The sequence below is a fragment of the Capsicum annuum genome, chromosome 3 (genome assembly GCF_002878395.1).
Source record: "Capsicum annuum cultivar UCD-10X-F1 chromosome 3, UCD10Xv1.1, whole genome shotgun sequence".
In the NCBI taxonomy this organism is placed as follows: Eukaryota; Viridiplantae; Streptophyta; class Magnoliopsida; order Solanales; family Solanaceae; genus Capsicum; species Capsicum annuum.
In genome coordinates, this window is record NC_061113.1 from 247,730,957 (window position 1) to 247,752,618 (window position 21,662).

The window sequence follows — 21,662 nt, forward strand, 5'->3', positions numbered from 1 at the left end:
ATTAAATAGTTAAAAGTCAGACTCAATAAAATACTTTTTGTTGATGTTTCTTCAATGAATCCGTACAAGTTTATTAAATCTTCACAAATTTCTTGTAAGGATTTAAAAAGTATTTTGTAATTAAATTTCTATTAACCCACATAAAAGATGATAATAAAATTTTGAATTAATTTTAAATTTAGTTGGACAAATAGATATTTTATAGTGTCACTGTCACTTCTTTGTCGCTTATCATTTTTGTATAAAATTTTAAATGTCCATATAATTGTTCAGATTTATTAAAATGGATGAGATCTTGAAAGGTCATTAAAACTTAATTAAGGATAAAATAGATAAAATACCGTTGAGGACTATCAAAATGAGATGTTCTCCCTTATATATAGTCTAGTTTTATAAGGTCCGTGCTAAGTCCGGGCCCAAACTTAAGCAATTTGATACTTTATGAATAACATGATTTAATATATACATATATATATATATATATATATATATATATATATATATATATATATTACTTGCAAAGATAATAAAAATTAAAAAATATTAGTTAATTAATTTGTGAGCATATAATTAATTTTTTTCTTTCTAATTTCTCAATTCAAGTTCATCATTGCAATTAGGAAGATGAAGACGAAAGTCAGTGGATCAATTATTTTACTCAAGTCTTCTTGTGTGTGATGAAAAATATATGATTTTATTTTTAATTTCACGTGACAAGAATTCATGCTAGTTAAATGTAGTGCTTTAAGCGTAACTTTATACTAAATCAAGAAAAAAAATTAGACTCAATAAAATGAACATCGAGAATCAATTGATTCTGTCTCAGTAGTTGATGCTTAAAAACATTGATTCTCAAGTGACCGAAAAAAAATTAAAAATAATTTCATTTTAATTCATATCATTACCTTAGTTTTAACTTTATCAATAATTTTAATTTTTAGTATATGAAATATGCTTGATATTTTTACAAGCAATGGATAAAATTGTCCACAAAAAAAATATTCAATTTATAAAAGATAATTAAGAAATATATCAGAACCATACTCAATTCGATAGAAATAAAATATAACCTCCTACAATAACTAATTTTAACCCCCTTTTTTTCCTTTTCTTCACCCCGACTATATTTGTACAAAACTCTTTCTTATGAAAAATAAATTATCAAAGATTAATACTAAGAAAGAAGAAAAAAGTGATGGATTATTCATGCAACTGGAAAAAGTTCTCCACGATCAAAATATTATTTTTTAATCAAACTATTTTAAATAAAATTTCATATAAAATATTATTTTTTAAGGCTATTTTCATTTACAAAAATTAATTATAATTAAAAAGATTAACAAAAGATAGCCAAATTAAAATCTTTTGGTCTTGTGAGTAGCAACAGAAAAAATTAAAACTTTTTAGTCTTGTACTTCATAAAGCATGAAGTAAAAATAATTTAATTAATTAAGGTATATTTGATGTTTATATTTTGCAATTGACTTGATTAAATAATATATAGGTATGAGAAAAAAACATTTTAATGGAAGATTCCAAAAATAATTTATCGATTAATTAAACGATATGGAAATTTGAATGTTTCAATTGATTAACTACCTAAACTCTACTTTGTTGGTAAATATTTGATTTTTTGCTTTGTAATTTCCTCTCTAATTCACCTTCCTCTAATCCCAATTATTATCTTTTAAATAGTTAATTAAATAAGTGAAATTACAAAAAAAATAAAATCTTAGTAATAGTTTCTCATACTGTGACATATGCACCAAGTGCAAAGGTCCATATAGCAAGAAACAAGACTACTTTATTTATACCAACCAAATGTCATAATATTATAGGATTAAGAAATTAATTAAATTACTATAAAAGATAAAAACATGACATAAAAATAATTAATTGAAAAGACTAAAATTAAGTTAAAACTTTTGTGAGGACTACCAAAGTCCTTGGATTGTCTCTTATATATAATAGTAATATATATATATATATATATAATGTTATCAAAATTACCAATCACAAAATACAACAATATTAATTACAGATAAAAGCATTAACACAAAACTGCAAGAAAAATATATATATATACAATGTTAGATTGTTTATTGCAACTTATAACAATATTTGTAAGACTGCAAAAAATAGCAGATATTATTTTTAAAAAACGTTCTTTTTATATATAAAAATTGAAACTGAAATTATTCTTAAAAATAAAAAACTGTTGCATACAGATTTCATCCACCCCTATTTTATCTCTAAATTAGTTATTGTAGATTACTATATTATTAAATAAAACTGAAAAAAAAGTTTTCATATCAAACAGTTTATTTTTTTTCAAACCGGAGAAGTGAAATGTCGGCAAAAAAAATATATCACACGTTTCCACTTTTTAAGATTTTTTTTTTTTGAAATTATCTCTCCTCTTTTTACTCCTATTTAAATAATATAATATCATAAAAAAATAAAAAAAAATAATATTTTAAAGATGACTAAAAGATAAATATACATCAAATACTAAAACGATAATATTTTCATTCAAGTTTTAGAAAATATCACGAGCATTTCACGGGATACATCAAATAATAATTGTTTAAGATGACTAACAAATATAAGAAACATATTAAAAAATATAGAAAATATACACTTGAAATTTTTTTTCAATAAACTTTTTAAAATTTCAAAAAAAATAATAAAATCAATAAACAAATCAAATTCATATACAAAAATACAAAGTTAAATTACTATTCTTCCGACTAATTGATTATGATTTCACAATCAAAAAAGCAATAAACATATTAAATTTATACCCAAAAAAATATAGTTAAAATATATTTTAAAAAAACTACTTGAGATAATAAAAAAAAACATACAGAAATCAGCAAATAGTTAAATCCTACACTTTTAAGACTACACGTTAACCTTTGCTAGTGCTATCTAAAAGATAAATATGAAATCTATTAGGGTACATATAGAATAATATTATATATTAAAACGTAAAGTATATGGAAAGTTTTTCTGAAAAAGTTAAAACCTACAATTTTAATGCGGTAATCTAGGATATTGATATTTTAATAGATAAATATGAGTATTAGGATAAATATAAGATTAAATCTAAAAAGAATTTTTAAAATGAAAATAAATAAATAAATAAATAATACTTAAATCTGTTATAACTTGCAATTAAAAATACAATTCAATAATTAACAAAAAATAGTGTTATAAGTTGCAATAAACTATTTAATAAGTATATATGGGATAATTTTCACATCAAAATATACAATTTAATCCTAATTATACAAATGCACACATAATGTCCAGTTTCACACGTGCATATACAAATCCACAGAAGCCACATAAATAAAATTATGATAAATACATAAACTTATAATATACAATTACACATTAAAATCTACAAATAAAGCTCTTATTATATAAACTTAACCAACATATACAAACACAAATAAAATATACAAATAAAGACCGAACAACATACAACTTCACTATGCTGAATATACAAATAGACTAAAATTACGGGAAAAGGACAGAAAGGACACTTCAAATTAAACTATTTCCTTGAAAATGGCCATGGAATTTAAATTCCACTTTCTAGCCAATTAATTTACTGACTGGTTCTACACTGTTTTTACACAACTTTTATACAAATTTTATATAAATTTTATACAAATCTTATACATAAATATTCTATACGAAAATTATACAGTTTTGATACATAATTTATATAATAACTGTACATTTGCACTTCAAATTAAACTATTTCCTTGAAAATGACCATGGAATTTAAATTCCACTTTCTAGTCATTTTAATTTACTGACTGGTTCTATACCATCTTTACACAACTTTTATACAGGTTTTATAGAAATTTTATACATAAATATTCTATACGGAAATTATACAGTTTTGATACATAATTTATATAATAATTGTACTTTTTTTTACATGTTTTATACAATAATTATATAATTTGTATACACTTTCTATATATTGTACATATATATATTTGATAGAACTATGTAATTTCTATACATGTATCTTATATAGATTCATATTCTATTTAATAATTATATCATTTTTATACAATTTAATTATTATTTCTAAACAATAAAAAAAAGTAGAATATTTGATCAATTTAAAAATTTATAGTAAAAAAAAATTGAAATATTTTTAAAAGGGCCGAATTGCCCAAGTTGAATATTGTATTAGTATTCTATATAGACTGTATCAGTATCATATATGGACTACGTGGATCAAAATGACCCAAATTGAGAAAGATTAGGAAATGACCATAAAATGACATTTGTTTAGCCGACTGGACATTATTTGTCCAAATGCCAGACTTAGACTATAATTGGACTATTATTTTTTAAAAAGGTCATGAGTGTTCTTTTCTCTAAAATTACTATATAATTACATTCCGAAAAATACATATAAGTTAATGCTTACTAAGTACGTAAAAAAAAAGAGTTTTGTAACTCGATCAATTCGATCTACATATAATTAGATGAAATTATACAGTCGCCTTTTTTTTTTTTGAAATTCATATATAAAATATTCAAAAAATAATTGTTCAAAAAAAATTGACGGAAAAACTATTAAGATGACTAAAAAACGATTTCAAACAACATGAAATCGTTTTAAGTTGCTGAAATTCATATACGAAATCAATTTTAGCATTATATACCTGTAACATCAATGATAATTTATTTTGAATTTTCGAAGTCCATGAAGATAAGAATGTTTAACTAATTTGAGTTTGATTTTAGTTGTTGAAAGCTATACTGTAAAACGTTTTTTTGAATTTTGATTTGAGTTGTTAAAAACAAAGGGACAATTAAACTTAATAAGGGTCGTTTAAGGAAAATGATTCTTTAGCTTTTAAATACATGGGTTACTATTACTAAAATAAGACAGTGAATTGTATATATACTTTAGTAGCAACAAGTTGCTAAAATATAAAACACAAATTGTTATTTTAGGTTATTATAAAACAATTGCTATAAAACTTGTGGACTTATGAATTTTTTCCTTTTTTTAATTGAGCTAATTCAATTCAATGCGGCTATTGAAAACTATTTTGAGATTTTTTTTATTTTATTTTTAAGAAGGAGATAAGAGATTTTGAAAAAAAATAGGAAAGCTATATACCGACACGCGCGGGATTTGAGGGTTCCACTTGGGGCGCTTAGTTTAACGAACAGCACGGACATTGTCATGGCTCTCCTTTTTCTTCTGCATCCCATTAACAAACTCAATTCTCCATGTCCCATTGCCTGTCCTTGTGGTCTCTTAGAGTTGCTCTGTTTGTTCCAAATCGAAAATGAACTATTACCTGAACCACCTCTACCGCTTCTCGAAATCGTTGATTTACGATGAGCAAAAGTTTTTCTGGAAGCGAATTCATGATCCAAATGGCGAGTTCGTTGCTAGATGGAACCACATTTTCTTATTCTTTGCCTTCGTCGGTCTCTTTGTGGATCCTCTGTTTTTGTTGCTTCCAATTATTAGAGAGACCTGTATGAGTACGGACAATGTATTGGGATACACCATTCTAATCTTTCGTTCTATGGTTGATTGCGTTGCCTTTTTCCAGATTTACTTGAAGTTCCGTACTGCTTTTGTTTCTAAGAAAACACGCGTTTTTGGTAAGGGTGAGCTGGTCATGAATGAACGCAAAATTGCTTTTCGTTACATGAAAAGTGACTTTGGCATTGATCTTGCTGCTGCCCTTCCACTCCCGCAAGTCAGTGCATTATTCATCTTTCTTTGTTTTTTTAATCATAATAATTTGTTTGTAATGTTATAATTCTGGGTTTTATGTTGGTAAAATATGGTATATCCATGATTAATAGCATTTGAATGAATTCATAGTTACAAGGTTCTGTTGGGCTAAACCACCCTAAAGATATTTTTAGCATGGTATGATATTGTTGCTTTTGGATCGAACTTATACATTTTCCCCAGAAGGCCCCGTATTATGAAGATAATTGCTACATCTTATATGTAGCTTACTTTCCTTTAAAAGTCTCACACCAACAATCTCCCCTCGAACTATGTTAATCACAAAGCCCCTGAATCAACTTGCAAATGTGTGCCATCCACATCATCTAAATACTTATCGCCACCAAAGTCCGGAGTATAGCTTCTTCTTGTGTGCGCGCGCGTCTCCGAGCTACCTTGGCCAGGAAAGCTACTAAACCAAGTCTTACGCCATCACTCTGCTATCTTCATACATGCCCCGCCAAATCATTGGCTTTATTACCAGTTGGGCTTAGTCAGCCCAAAGTTATTCTTAACATGGTGTTAAAATATTTTCTTTGGGTTAACCCCACACGTTTTCTCCAAAAAAAAAAAAAAGGCTTCACACCATTAGGATTATATCTACACCTTCTAAGTAGTTTCATTTTCTTCTTAGCTACCAACATGAAACTTTTGTTAGCATATCCAACATTTTCTTTCCTCGAAATATTCTCATTGTATTGGACTTGAAGGCTGAACTCAATTTTTTGTTATGATGTACTGAACTTCTTATTGGAAAAGAATGTTTAGGGGGTATGATGAATAGTAATTTTGTCTTAATTTTGATTTTTGCAGATTGTTATTTGGTTTATAATGCCATTGAACGGCTCATCCGCCACTCATGCTAATCATGCTATCACTTTGATTATTATGATTCAGTATGTGCCGAGATTGTGCGTCATTTTCCCCTTAAATGCAAAGATTATTAGAAATACAGGTGTTGTGGCGAAGACAGCTTGGTCTGGTGCCGCATACAATCTCCTCTTGTATTTGCTAGCAAGTCATGTAAGTTCTGCAGTCTTTTGATTTTTTTCTTTTATCAAAACAGTGCAAAAGGCACCTCCTTCCGAAACTCAAATCCTTGTTTTGGTCATCAGTACCTCTCAGATGACAATCCTAAGAGGATCTCTTTATTAGAAAGTACCGAGTACGAGATGTCAATAAGAGATTAATTTAAAGTCAATCGATAAATCATATACTGCTTATCTCACCTGTAGCTAGTTTAGGTACCCATAAACAAGACATGACTAATTTAGGACAGGTTAAAGGTGTCACTAGCACACAATAGCATGCAGGGGAAAGAATCAGCATATTTTAGTGGATTAAAGTGAATGAAAATTGATCTATTAGATAAAGAGACAAGTTCAGAATGGAGAAAGGAAGGACACATATTAAAGTGATTTAGTGACTGGCCCTAACCTTTCACTTTCACTGCCAATGCTGTTGGAATATCTACATGAGTTGCGCTTAAAAAAGATCCTGCTGGACACTAGGATGTCCATATACATTTGCTCTTTTCAGTGAATCAGGAAGTCAGTATCTGGGATAATTTGAGGGCTTGAGGAGGTTAGAGTTCCATCTGGTGTAGTTAGAGGGTGTTAGGTGGTCAAAGATGTTGCATAGTTTTGGTGGTAGTAGCTACAATATTGCATTTGCTTTTGCATGAAATTTGACTGTGATGTGGCCTGTGTTTTTTTGGGTAACCAAAATTTGTATTTTCTACAAGAACTTCAAGCATAAGTTCAAGAACAACTCAAGAACAATAAGAAGTTCAGAAAGAAAACTATTTTCAGGAAAATAGAAAAACCAATAAGAAAGATATAAAGATAGAAAGATTCTAAGTCCACCGAATTCATAGTGTGTCCTTAAGGAAATTATTCCCTTGAAGTTCCCGAGGTTATGGAATATATCCTCCCAGGATAAAATGAATTACATCAACAGTATAGCAGTACCTTAAATTCTGTCGAACTACAAACTCACTCAACGATTTTCAAATCACAATTGAATTTTTAACAAGAAAGAGTATATAACTTCAAAATTTCATATCAATACCTCAAGAAAATGGGTATTTATAGCCCAAAGGTGTTGCTTCATAAAAGAAGCAATGGTTCTTAAAGAGAACAAGGGCCCCACATGCAGACCTATGTGCGCCCACACGTGTCTGTCGAAAAACATAAAATGTAGGCCGACATGCATTTCGATGTGCGTCTACACATGGCCAGATGTGCCCGTATCTCTCCTTTTCGTCATTCAAATAGTGAACTGAAGGATCGTGTTCCTTCGAGGTTCGTTGTGACATGCGTCCGAACATGTCCATGTGTGTCCGCAAATGGAGAAATATCATATCAGATTTTTAGATTAAAAAGTCGCTTAACTCTTAAGTTTCAAATGAATTTTGTCTAAAAAAATAATCTCTTGATCATTTGACAAATTAGAGATTATTTGACAAATCCTAATCCGAGCTATGATGATGACGGAGCGAGGCTTGTCTTTTTCTTGCCTCGCTATCCACATGAAGGGAGTGCTTCTATATTGGTGGGATAAAACACTCTTTTATAAAGTGAAAGCACAATTCCTCTTTCCCTCCAGTTTCCATTCACATTTCACCAGAACTCAACAATCTATTGTAATTGTTGATTGTGCTTTAGCAAAGAGGGGAAAAAGTGAAGAAACTAATAAGCAGCATAACTTTCCTATGTTTCGAAGACGTCTTTGTCATTGTTATTAATATAATAAAAATTGTGCTGTTGTTATGATCCATGACTTAACTATCACCTTTTTTCATTAAGCTAAACTGAGACCTTTTTTTAGTTCACTGGAGATTAATCAGTTCACGGTGATTAATCTGTTTTTCCAATTGTCAGTGCAGGTTTTAGGATCTATATGGTATCTTATGGCTATCGAGAGGCACTTTTCATGCTGGAAGGATGAGTGCGCAAAGAAGCCGAAGGATTCTCCAGATTGTAATAAAGATTACCTTGATTGCTCATCACTTAGCAAACGTCGGCGTGAGCAGTGGGCTGAATCCACTGTGGTATTCAAGAAATGTGATGCTTCTGATGACGAAATAAGCTTTCAGTTTGGAATGTTTGGTGATGCAAGTTCTCAGCAAGTTACATCTGCTGGCATCGTTGATCGATACTTTTACTGCCTATGGTGGGGTTTAAAGAGCCTATGGTATTCTCTTGGTGATCTCGCTCTTAATTTGTTTTCGATAAGTTATGCAGAAGATAGTCCGCATATCAATTTAAAAACTCTCTATCTAATGGGCTTTGTCTGCACCTCCATAATTGCTTATCAAGTGGTCGAAAGATACTTAGCAAAAAACTGGGGGTAGATTTTAAGTCAGGGCTGGAGAAGTTGTTTGTGCTGTCTGTTGATTAGCAGAAAGAGATAAGTTTCTCAGGAACCTAGTCCTCATGAGTCAGCTGACAACTCTCTCTCCTCAGAAAGATTTATTTCACCTGTAAAGCAAACTGTTAATCTCCGAAAACTTGTTTTAAAAGTTGGACCAGGACCTAACATCAGAGTTGTGCATTCATTTAAACTGAGCTTACAGAAGAAGAATATTTGTCATACTGCGTACACAATCGTACAATTTGTGACCATTAAATAGATAATCCATATCCGTTCTGATACTGAGCTATTAAATATTAGATTTTTCTCTCTCAATTTTAAGCATCTCAGTCAGGTTGAAGTACTGGACCACGGTATTTTCTCCTTATGAGAAGAAAGAAAGGAGTCCTCAATGCGGCATGAAACATTTCATCTTTTATATGATACGAACTTGTAAAAGTAGGAAAGTTAAATTTATTTTTTGAGCTTGGTGTTTCTTATGATGAATTTGTGTTCCCTATCAGTCGTGTATCTATCCATAGGACTTTACTGAAAGCTTGTAAAGCATTTCATGATTATATAGTGAATGAAAGATGGCGTGAGAGAAAATATGTGGGAGCATTGCGCTAACATTTTCGAGAACGAATAAAATGAAAGGTTGATGTTATTGTGACACTAAAGCTGTGCAATGGTTCTTCGGCAACAACTTTTTCTTTGACTATTCGGCAACAACTTTTTCTTTGACTATCTTCAATAACGTGACTTATGGGGCAATTTTGAAGGAAAATATGGAGAGAAGTCCATGACCTACTATTTTTGCTTAAATGGTGAGTCTCGGGCTAATTAGGTAGTGGCAAGGTTGGAAACTCACAGTCCTTTGTTTCGCCCTTCAATGATATTGATGACAAGAGCAAGATATTTATTAATAAAGTATTTCTTTCTGCATTTCATTCAGATTTATTCTTAACGGATCCTTCAATCTCTTCATTTGCAGTTCATATGGACAAAGTATTACTACAAGCGTAAACATTGTCGAGACACTCTTTTCCAGTCTTATTTGTCTTCTGGGTTTGGTCTTCTTTGCACTGTTGATAGGCAACATGCAGGTAATATCTTATATGAAAGACTAAATTGGAATGTTTTTTGGAATGTTTTTTAATAACTGTCGTGCCCGGGCACCTCGAACCAGCAAAGGTAGCTGATAACACTGTCCACCAAGGTTTTGGACATATGGAAAGAAATCACCTAGTGTTTTTGTGTTCATTGGGTCTAAACCTGAAACCTCATGGTTATCTACGCACTTCATTGACCACTAGGCCACTCCCTTGGGTTCTATTATGATATGTTTTTTCGTATACTACTTATTTTTCTACCACTGTTGCCTTAACCTCTGCCGTATGTTTGATGAACATACATATAAGCTACTGGATATTGACTAAAAGCAGGAAAACTTTGGAGTTGGACTTTAAAGTGGATAACTTGAAAAGTAGACAACATTCGAGTTTCTGACTTCTAGAAACATCAGTAAATGCACCCACCCTTGAAGCAATGTTGCTTTAGTAAAAGACACTTGCAATATACTAGACAAGGACAGAGGAGATGTCTAACGAAGAGATCTTGCATCACATATGTTTTTTAGTCCTTCAGATGGTTATTACTCTGACATTATGATGAAAAATTAGACTACACCACATGCTTAATAATTCTCTTGATTTTCAATTGAGGTTGTCTATTAAGTGGCGAACTTGGTAAAGTAAGCAAAATCACTATTAGGATAAGGAGACTTATATAGGTTAACATTGTGTGTAACGTAATTCTGTAGTAGATACTAGATTTCATTGGCTTAAATACTGTTAAAAATGATTATCAGCCCTTGTTCCAAAAAAAAGAAAAAACATTTCAGCCCTTTGACCAAGTCCCTTGGTTCTTGTGGACTGTCGATCAATTATTGAGAATTTGCTTGACTATATCCTAATTACTACCATCATCTTCGTATTTTACTATGATGGCCCTTCACGAGGACACACACACACACACACACACTCTTTTGGGGGTGTGGGGAGTGAGGCAGATTGATCTAATGAAATTTAAACCAGGGGTCTGTCACAAGACTCACGACTAGTTCATGGTTACACAAATCCTTTTCTTTGAGTTTCAAGTTTGAATTATGAAACTTAACAGCCAGTTTAATTTGTACAAATGATAGTGCCCAACTTTCTCAAGTTATCCTAATCTCCGAGTATCTCAAAGAGACCACTATTTTTGTTTGAGATCTGCCCTTAGTTTTCCACTTTTGGTGCTCCCTCCCAACTCTTGTTTTCATGGACCATGTGGTACAGAAAGTGGTATGGACCATGTGGTACAGAAAGTGGTATACTGTCTAAAACAATTGTTCCTTTTGAAATACTAGGCGGCAGGATACTGAAATGGTAATTGGTAGACAATGACATAGTTTAAAATTTAAATACATGTTTTTCTTTATTATCTTTTGAAACAACTTAATAAAGCTGAAGTTTTCCTGTGGATGGCCAATGTATAGCATTGCACTAATTACTTATTTGAGCTGATGTTGAAAGTATGGCTAGTGACTTTAAAATGGTCGTTTTAGGAATTCATTGCTAATGACTTGGGTACTTACACATCAAATGAGGATCCAGGCTATATCCGCAGAAAGGCGTTTTTTCTTTCTTTTGGGGGGTGGGGCTGGGGCAAAGGGGGTACTATTTCAGTGAAAACGAATATTTTATTTAATTTGTAAGTGACACTGTTTCTACTATTGTATTTTGTGAAGAGCTATCTACAATCCATGACAGCAAGACTTGAAGAATGGAGAGTTAGAAGAAGGGACACTGAGGAGTGGATGAGGCACCGTCAGCTGCCTGAAGATCTGCAGGATCGTGTTCGTCGATTTGTTCAGTATAAATGGTTAGCTACAAGAGGTGTAGAAGAGGGAAAAATTTTGCTTTCGTTACCCTTGGATTTAAGGCGTCAGATTCAGAGGCACCTCTGCCTGGCACTTGTTCGTCGTGTAAGTCTTTTATCTTGTTATTGTATTGTACTTTATCGAAGGGGAACACATTGCGATCCATTCGGATTGGTGCACTTCGTTAAGGAGCTATATTGCTTTGTTGACTAAAATTACTTTGTAGTTTAACTTTCTGTGGAGAGAGGTTCTAGTTTCGAGGTAGGTCTCTTGTTAAGCATGAGTTGGCAGTTGCTCTTACCAAGCAGTACATGGGTATACTGCTTTGCTCCCTTCATTGCACCCATTTTTTGCACCAGGCAATAGAGTAGCACAAGGTTAATGAAATCTACATAGCTAGTTTTAAGAGTTCAATTGGTGAAAGGGATTGCCAAAAAACTTCCTATTTACTGATTTCAGTTGTATCATCCATCTTTTCTGAACCTCTAACATTTCCATATGGTTCTTCTATTTGGTAACATCATGCTCGCTGAATTTTGCAGGTCCCTTTCTTCTCCCAGATGGATGATCAGCTCTTGGATGCAATATGCGAATGCCTTGTTTTATCATTGAACACGAGAGACACGTATATTGTTCGGGAAGGAGATCCAGTAAATGAGATGCTTTTCATAATTAGAGGCCAACTTGAGAGTTCAACAACTAATGGAGGAAGGTCAGGGTTCTTCAACACCACTACACTAAATCCCGGTGATTTTTGTGGTGAAGAATTGCTAACGTGGGCCTTGGTGCCTAATCCAAATCTTAATCTTCCATCTTCAACTCGAACAGTGAAATGCCTTACAGAAGTTGAAGCATTTGCACTTAGAGCTGAAAAGCTCAAGTTTGTTGCAAACCAGTTCAGACGCCTCCATAGTAAGAAACTACAACATGCATTCCGGTACTACTCACACCAATGGAGGACATGGGGAGCTTGCTACATACAAGCTGCATGGAGACGCTATAGGAGGAAAACGCTAGCAGAGGAATTGTCAAGAGAAGAGGGCTTGTACTACGGGGGAGGGATGGACCAAGATGATGGTTATGGTCACCAATATCCAGAAGCTGGTTTTGACGGTGGAAATGCTCCCGGTCATGCAACAGAAAGCAGTTTTCAGCAACTTGGAGCTACAATATTGGCATCAAGATTTGCTGCTAATACCAGAAGAGCCAAGGTGACACGAGTGGACACTGATGAATCCAGCTTAAGTATGCCTAAACTTTTTAAGCCTGACGAGCCTGATTTTTCTGAAGATCGATCCTAGTCGTTGAAGAGTCTGTTCTTGATTTTGGGTTGACGTTAGAGTTAGCAGGAAGGTTGCTTGTTGACTTGTTGTCCTGTTACTTGTTCACATAACTACTTCACAAATGTAAATTGTCTGCTAGCTTTAACCCCCGGGTAAATCCTCTTACTAGTGACCAACTACACCCTAATATTATTTGATAATCCAAGATGTTTTTTGTAGATAGCAGTGAGACTATTGCTAGACTATTAGAGATAATATTTTTATTCTTAGTGGTTTAAGCTAGTTTTTTAAGCTGAGGGCCTACCTGAAACAACCTATCTTTCTCTCCGAGGTATGGGCAAGGTCTACATATGCTCTATCCTCCCTAGTCCTGGCTTATGGGATTACACTAGCTTCTTGTTGGTTTAACCTAGTTTCTGGTAATGATTTGCTGTCATGTTGTATGTTGATTGCTTGGGGTTTTATGTCCAAGCTTCACATATTTTGGTCTCTGTACATAACCCACACTTTAATAATAAAGGTTTAACTAATTACCAAAAAAAAAACTTTCTATTACTTGTAAAGTGTTATAAATATACCATATATAGTGAATGTCTACTTTACCATATATAGTGAATACCTACTTTACCATATATTGTGTATGTCTATTTATGAAAAAGTTACAAACCCCAAGGTTAGTTTTCCTCTATAAATAAAGGGGTTTTCCTTCATTGTTATTCATCTCTCAAGACAAGAAATAAGAATTACTCTCTCTATTCTCTCTACTCTTCTTCTTTATTCTTTATTATTTTATAACACATTATCAGCACGAGACTCTGCCAAACAAGGTGAGATTATAAATCTGAAGAATTTCAAGGTTAGTAATTCTTTATGTTATCTTTCTTTTACTACTACTAATATAATTATTATTGGATTTGAGAAAAAATAATTGGTTTGGAACCATTTATATTTTAAATTTATTCCTCAAGAACAATATTATAAAAAAGGATGATAATATGTTGGGTTCAAGTCCCATCGATTCATGCCTAAGACCCTTTTATATGGATCAAATATTGAGTTTGAATCTCAATACACCATATTGATGATATTGTGATGGCTAAGGCAAAATAATGGGTGTTTGATGAAATGTCATGAAATTCGACCCATTGAACATGCTCCATTCCATGAAGTGAATGTGGTAGCAATATATGATAAGTCTGAAATATGACAACTTTATGATAACTTACTTCATTCTTGAGGTGTATGTGGTAGCGGTGCATAATATGTCTGAAAGAAGACAAGTGATTGAATGCACGAATATACGCGTAGAGGAACAATATGATAATGATCATCAAAAGTGATGATATTTTCACACACTTATATGATTATAAGATATGCTAGAGAAAAAAATTCTCTACATCATATGTTTGCCTTGATTTGCTTCGTAGCAAAATCTTGAAAGAGGTTATAAGCTATCATAATTTGATAAGCTTAAGACACGATTATATTTCATTCCTGGGGAATGAGAAACTTATTAATGCAAACATGCACTTGAATGTGATTGTATCACAACTCACCTCCGAAAGAGGTTGAATAATTTTGAAATCTACTTTTGAAGTAGTAAATCTGAAATTTATTCATGTAATAGTAAATCTGAATTTTACTAAAGAAAAAGTACATGTCATGGTAAACTTGGAGTTTACTAGAATAAAAGTTCATAAATTGATATGAACGATTGTGACATCTCGAAGATGTGCATGTATTGAAGAACTAGAAGATTCTTCAAGAATTGTTTATGTCGTTTGTTCTCATGATAAGTTGGTTGGACCAACTAATATTGGTATTGGATCCCTTCAAATCTGAAAATTATAAAAGGTGGAATAAAGGCCCGTTCATCTATCATGTGATATGTTAAAATGATGCATCAATAAGATGATCATATGTACATTTATTGTCAACCTGCAGTTTGACATTCATAAAGTTGTTTGCTCAGTAAAATTGAGATAAGCATGACTTTCAGATTGTGTAATCAAGATAATTCATCTTGATGATGATGATTTAACATTGAATGCCTTTGATAAACATCTAAATTATTGTTAATGAGAACAAAACTTCATGTATTGATCTGAAATATGATATATTGCAATAACAATTGTATGCATTAGACCAATAAATTATGATTATTTCTTCCCTCTCAATTGGTTCAAGGTCGGGAACCAATTATTCCATCTAATAATTTTGATGTGCGGTATACGATTAATGAATATACCATAATGCACAAAGATGAATTCCTCAAAGAAGTAGAGGATGTATGTTAGTTTTCCTAACATAAGGGGGAGATTATAAGCGCTATGAAATATGTTAGGAATTATCACCAAATCCTCATCCAAAAGATAATTCAACTCAAATGCCGAAAACATCTCATGTTAAGCGCAAATGCTCTTATTTTGTGTTCCTAAAGAACAAAATCTACGTATGCATGAAGCGTGGTAGACTAATCGATTCCAAATGAAATAATCCTTGAAAAGGATAAGGAGCAAATAATCATGATAATAAGGCAATCTGCTCTTGAAGAGCCTACGACATAACACTTCATGAAACCTTATGAGAGGTTTAGGTACATGAAAATAATGAAGTGATGACATCTCAAAATGTTATGTCGCATTGTGAACCGATACAAAATAAGAAATCGTCGATAATATCTTTAATAAAATATTGGCGCAATATTGTAAAAGATTATGAGGATCTGAATTCAACGTTAATTTAAGTATGCTGACGTAGAAACATTTATCAAGTGACCTGAAAGGATGCATTTTGGTAAGCGTAAAACTTATTTGATTTGCAGTCCACATACTTGAAGATGTCTCACTTGACATGTTGGATATTGTTACTTGACAAACATCCATATGACAATCCCTAAAGGATTCAAAATGTCTGAAGCATATAAAGTTTCTGGGAAACTTTTTATTATCCTCATAAGATATAATTTGATGATTTCAGTATCATTGAAATTCTTGGAGAGTTTTCAAAAGCAATAGAGTATTTGCTTAAATGAAAAACATGCAAAAATTAAATAAGGATCCATTCCGACCTCAAGAAAAGAATGAGGAACTCCTTGGTTATGAAGTACCATATCTTAGTGCAATTGATGCACTAATGTATCTTGCAAATACTACAAGGCCTGATACAACATTTTTTTAGTTAATTTGTTAGCAAGTTTACAGTCCCGATCTTATTGGTCATGCTGATTTTGGGTAATTATCTAACCTACATAAAGCTCGGTCTAAATAGGCTATGTGTTCATATGTAAAGGTACTGCAATATCTTGGAGATATACAAAGCAGTCTATCGTAGCCACTTCATTGAATCATGCTGAGATAATAGCTATTCATGAAGCAAGACGAGAATGTGTATGGTTGATGTCCATGATACATCTCATTTGAGAAAAATATGGTGTGAAAATGACAATCTACCCATAATTTTATACGGAGATAATGCATCATGCATAACACATCTTAATGGAGGATTCATCAAAGGAGATAGAACGAAGCACACTTCATCAAAGCTTTTCTATACACATGAGCTACTAAAAGAATGGTGATATTAACATGCAACAGATTCGTTCAAGTTACAATGTGGCTGATCTATTCACCAAGTCTCCTTCAATTACAACTTCAAGAAGATGGTGCACAAGATCGGAATGCAAAGGTTCAAGGATGTTCTCATTAGGGGGAGTTAATACGCGCTGTACTCTTTTTCCCTTACGAGGTTTTGTCCCACTGGGTTTTCCTTGTAAGGTTTTTAATGAGGCAGCCTATATGCGTATTGTTAGAGATGTGTACTCTTTTTCCTTCACTAAATTTTTTTCCCACTGAATTTTTTCTAGTAAGGTTTTAACGAGGCACATTATCTATCAATTAGGCATTCAAGGGAGAGTGTTATAAATATACCATATATAGTGAATGTCTACTTTACTATATATAGTGAATACCTACTTTACCATATATTGTGTATGTCTATTTATGAAAAAGTTACAAACCCCAAGGTTAGTTTTCCCCTATAAATAAGGGGTTTTCCTTCATTGTAATTTATGTCTCAAGAGAAGAAATAAGAATGTAATTCATCTCTCAAGAGAAGAAATAAGAATTACTCTCTCTATTCTCTCTACTCTTCTTCTTTATTCTTTATTATTTTATATCATAAAGAAGTTAATTCAGAAATTTCGTATCGCGCATTAATTGAATTGAGGGTTGTTTTGAAAACCACCTTCCACAATATAGTGATTACAAAATTTTGTTTGGTTGTCATTAACGTAATTATAGTAATGTAATCACAAGTGTAATATTTGGTTGCACAAGTGTGTGAAACCAAAAATCTATTTATGTTTAAAATAATGTATCTTGTTATAAAATAAGAAAGAATAAAGAAGAAGAGTAGAGAACAATAAAGAATAAAGAAGAAGAGTAAAGAGAATAGAGAGAGTGGTTAGAAGAGTAAAGAGAATAGAGAGAGTGGTTCTTATTTCTTCTCTTGAGGGATGAAAGATCATCAGATTGTAAATACAATGAACAAACCCCTCTATTTATAGGGGGAATTTACTCCTAGTCTGAGTAAAAGACGGATGCTTCAAATCCTAATAAATATCAAAGTAGATCTTGAAAGACATCACTATAATGTAAATACATTTATAACACTCCCCCTTGAATGTCTGATTGGTAGATAATGTGCCTCGTTAAAATCTTACTAGAAAAATCCCAGTAGGACAAAAAATCTAGTGAAGGAAAAAGAGTACACATCTCTAATAATACGCATTTTGGATGCCTCATTAAAAACCTTACAAGAAAAACCTAGTAGGACAAAATCTCGTAAGGAAAAAAGCGTACAACACGTATTAACTTTCCCTAATGAGAACATCCTTGACCTATGTATCTCGATCTTGTGCAGCATCTTCTTGAAAGTTGCAATTGGAGAAGATTTGATGAATAAATCAGTCATATTGTCAGTTGAACAAATCTGTTGCACGTTAATATCATCATTCTTTTGTAGCTCATGTATGTAGAAAAGCTTTGGCAAAATGTGCTTCGTTCTATCTCCATTTATGAATCCTCTCTTAAGATGTGCTATGTATGCTGAATTATCTCTATATAAAATTGTGGGTAGATTGTCATATTTCACACCATATTTTTCTCGAATGAGATGTATCATGGACCTCAATCATACATATTCTTGTCTTGCTTCATGAATAGCTATTATCTCAACATGATTCGATGAAGTGGCTACGATAGACTGCTTTGTATGTCTCCAAGATATTGCAGTACGACCACATATGAACACATAGCCTATTTGAGACTGAGCTTTATGTAGGTCAGATAAGTACCCAACATCGGCATGACCAATAAGATCGGGACTGCAATCTTTAGAATAAAACAAACTCATGTGTTTTATCCCATTTTGATGTCTCATAGTAGGAGCAGAAATATACCTTGCTAACAAATTGACTGAAAAGGCTATAGGCCTTGTAGTATTTGCAAGGTACATGAGTGCATCAATTGCACTAAGCTTCATAACCAATCCAATTCGATATATTGCGAATTTCAGCAAATAATCTTATTGCTTTTGAAAACTATCCAAGAGTTTCAATAATTTTCAAGCTATAAGCTTATACAATATAAGGATTATCAATAAGTTTCCTAGAAACTTTTATATTTTGAATCCTTAAAGAAGTTTTTCACATAAGTTTTGTCAAGTGACAATATTCAACATTTCATGAGTGACATCTTCAAATATCTGGACTGCAAATCAAATAAGTTTAATACTTACCAAGATGCATCCTTTTATGTCACTTGATAAATGTTTCTACGTTAGCATGCTTAAATTAACGTAGAATTAAGATCCTCGTAATCTTTCACAATATTGCGTCAATATTGTGTCAAAGATATTGATGATATATTATTTCGTATCAGTTCACAATGCGACATAACATTTTGAGAGCTCATCACTTCATTATTTTCAGGTACATGAACCTCTCATAAGGTTTCAGGAAGTGTTATGTCGTACGCTCTTCAAGAGCTCATTGCCTTCTTATTATGATTATTTGCTCCTTATTTTTCAAGGACTATTTCATTTAGAACCGATTAGTCTACCATGCTTCACGCATGCATAGACTTTGTCCTTTAGGAACACAAAATAAGAACACTTGCGCTTAGTATGATATGCTTTCGGCATTTGACTTGAATTATCTTTTGGATGAGGATCTGGTGCTAATTCCTAACATATTTCAAAGCGCTTATAATCTCCCCCTTATGTTAGGAAAGCTAACATACATCCTCCATCTTCTTTGATGGATCCATCTTTGTGCATCATGGTACATTCATTAACCGTATACCGCACATCAAAATTATTAGATGGAATAATTGATTCCTGGTCTTGAACCAATTGAGAGGGAAGAAATAATCATAATTTATTGGTCTAATGCATATAAGTGCTATTGTATGCAACATACCATATTTTAGATCAACACATGAAGTTTTATTCTCATTAGCGATGGTTTAGCTATTTATCGAAGGCATTCAATGCCAAACCATCATCATCAAGATAACTTTCTTGATTGCACAATCTGAAAATTATGTTATTAACTCAATTTTGTTGAGCAAGCAACTTTATGAATGTCAAACTACAGGTTGACAATGAATGTACATGTGATCATCTTATTGATGCATCTTTTCAACATATCACATGATAGGTGAACGGGCTCTTATTCACCTTTTATTCTTTTCAAATTTTGAGGGATCCAATCCCAAAATTAGTTGGTCCAACCAAATTATCATGAGAACAAGCATCATTAAAGTTCATGAAGAATTTTCTAATTCTTCAATATATGTTCAATACTCAGTATGCATATCTTTGGGATATCACAATCGTTCAAGTCAACTTATGAACTTTTAATCTAGTAAACTCCAAGTTTACCATGATATGTGTTTTTGCTTTAGTAAATTTTAGATTTACTATTATATGAATAAATTTTAGATTTACTACTTCAAAAGTAGATTTCAAAATTATTCAACCTCTTTTGGAGGTGAGTTGTGATGCAATCACAATCAAGTGCACGTTTGCATTAATAAGTTTCTCATTCCCCAGGAATTGAATATAATTGTGCCTTAAGCCTATCAAATTATGATAGCTTAGAACCTCTTTCAAGATTTTGCTACTTCAGAAGCAAATCGAGGCATACATATGATGTAGGGAATTCTTCTCTAGTATATCTTATAATCATATAAGCGTGTGAAAATATCGTTACTTTTGATGATCATTATCATATTGTCCCTCCACGCGTATATTCGTGCATTTAATCACTTGTCTTCTTTCAGACATATTATGCACTGCTACTAAATACACTTCAAGAACGAAGTAAGTTGTCATATTTCAGACTTATCATATATTGCTACCACATTCACTTCATGGAATGAAGCATATTTAATGGGTCAAATTTCATGATTTTTCATTAAACACCCATTATTTTGCCTTAGCCATCATAATATCATCAATATGGTGTATTGAGATTCAAACTCAACATCTTATCCATATAAAGACGTCTTAGGCATGAATCGATGGGACTTGAACCCAACATATTATCATCCTTTTTGATAATATTATTTTTGTGGAATAAATTTAAAATATAAATGGTTCCAAACCAATTATTTTTCCTCAAATCCAATAATAATTATATTAATAGTAGAAAAAGAAAGATAACATAAAGAATTACTAACCTTGAAATCCTTCAGAATTACTAAATTAGTTAGAGACTCAAAAACTTGTGTAGCCACGTACGAACAGATCTCAATTGGTAAGAGATTTCGTACAGATCTCAATTGGTAAGTGACTTCGTGCTGATAACGTGTTATAAAATAAGAAAGAATAAAGAAGAAGAGTAAAGAACAATAAAAAATAAAGAAAAGAGTAGAAAGAATAGGGAGAGTGGTTCTTATTTCTTCTCTTGAGGGATGAGAGATCATCAGATTGTAAATACAATGAACAAAACCCCTCTATTTATAGGAAAAATTTACTCCTAGTCTGAGTAAAAGACGGATGCTTCAAATCCTAATAGATATCAAAGTAGATCTTGATAGATCTTGATAGACATTCACTATAATGTAAATACATTTATAACATATCTGTGATTCCTTTAATTAATCTTCATTATTTAATTCAACTATCATCAAGACATCTTTGATACGTCATACCAAAATCTTTAATTTTTCATTAAAAAAAATATAGGAAACATATTGTAGTCTCTGTTTCAAAATAGATGGTCCTGATTTGACACTTTTTT

The 21,662-nt window shown here is 32.0% G+C and overlaps 1 protein-coding gene across 1 annotated transcript; it reads left to right on the forward strand.

The window, feature by feature from the left end:
• The first annotated feature begins 5,190 nt into the window (after positions 1 to 5,190).
• LOC107862415 (probable cyclic nucleotide-gated ion channel 16) lies at positions 5,191 to 13,572 on the forward strand. The gene is made up of 6 exons (XM_016707994.2): positions 5,191 to 5,756; positions 6,608 to 6,817; positions 8,682 to 8,989; positions 10,143 to 10,254; positions 11,940 to 12,176; positions 12,614 to 13,572. Exons 1-6 carry the CDS (start codon positions 5,334 to 5,336, stop codon positions 13,370 to 13,372), a joined length of 2,049 nt encoding a protein of 682 aa, XP_016563480.1. The 5' UTR covers positions 5,191 to 5,333; the 3' UTR covers positions 13,373 to 13,572.
• The last annotated feature ends 8,090 nt before the right edge of the window (positions 13,573 to 21,662 follow it).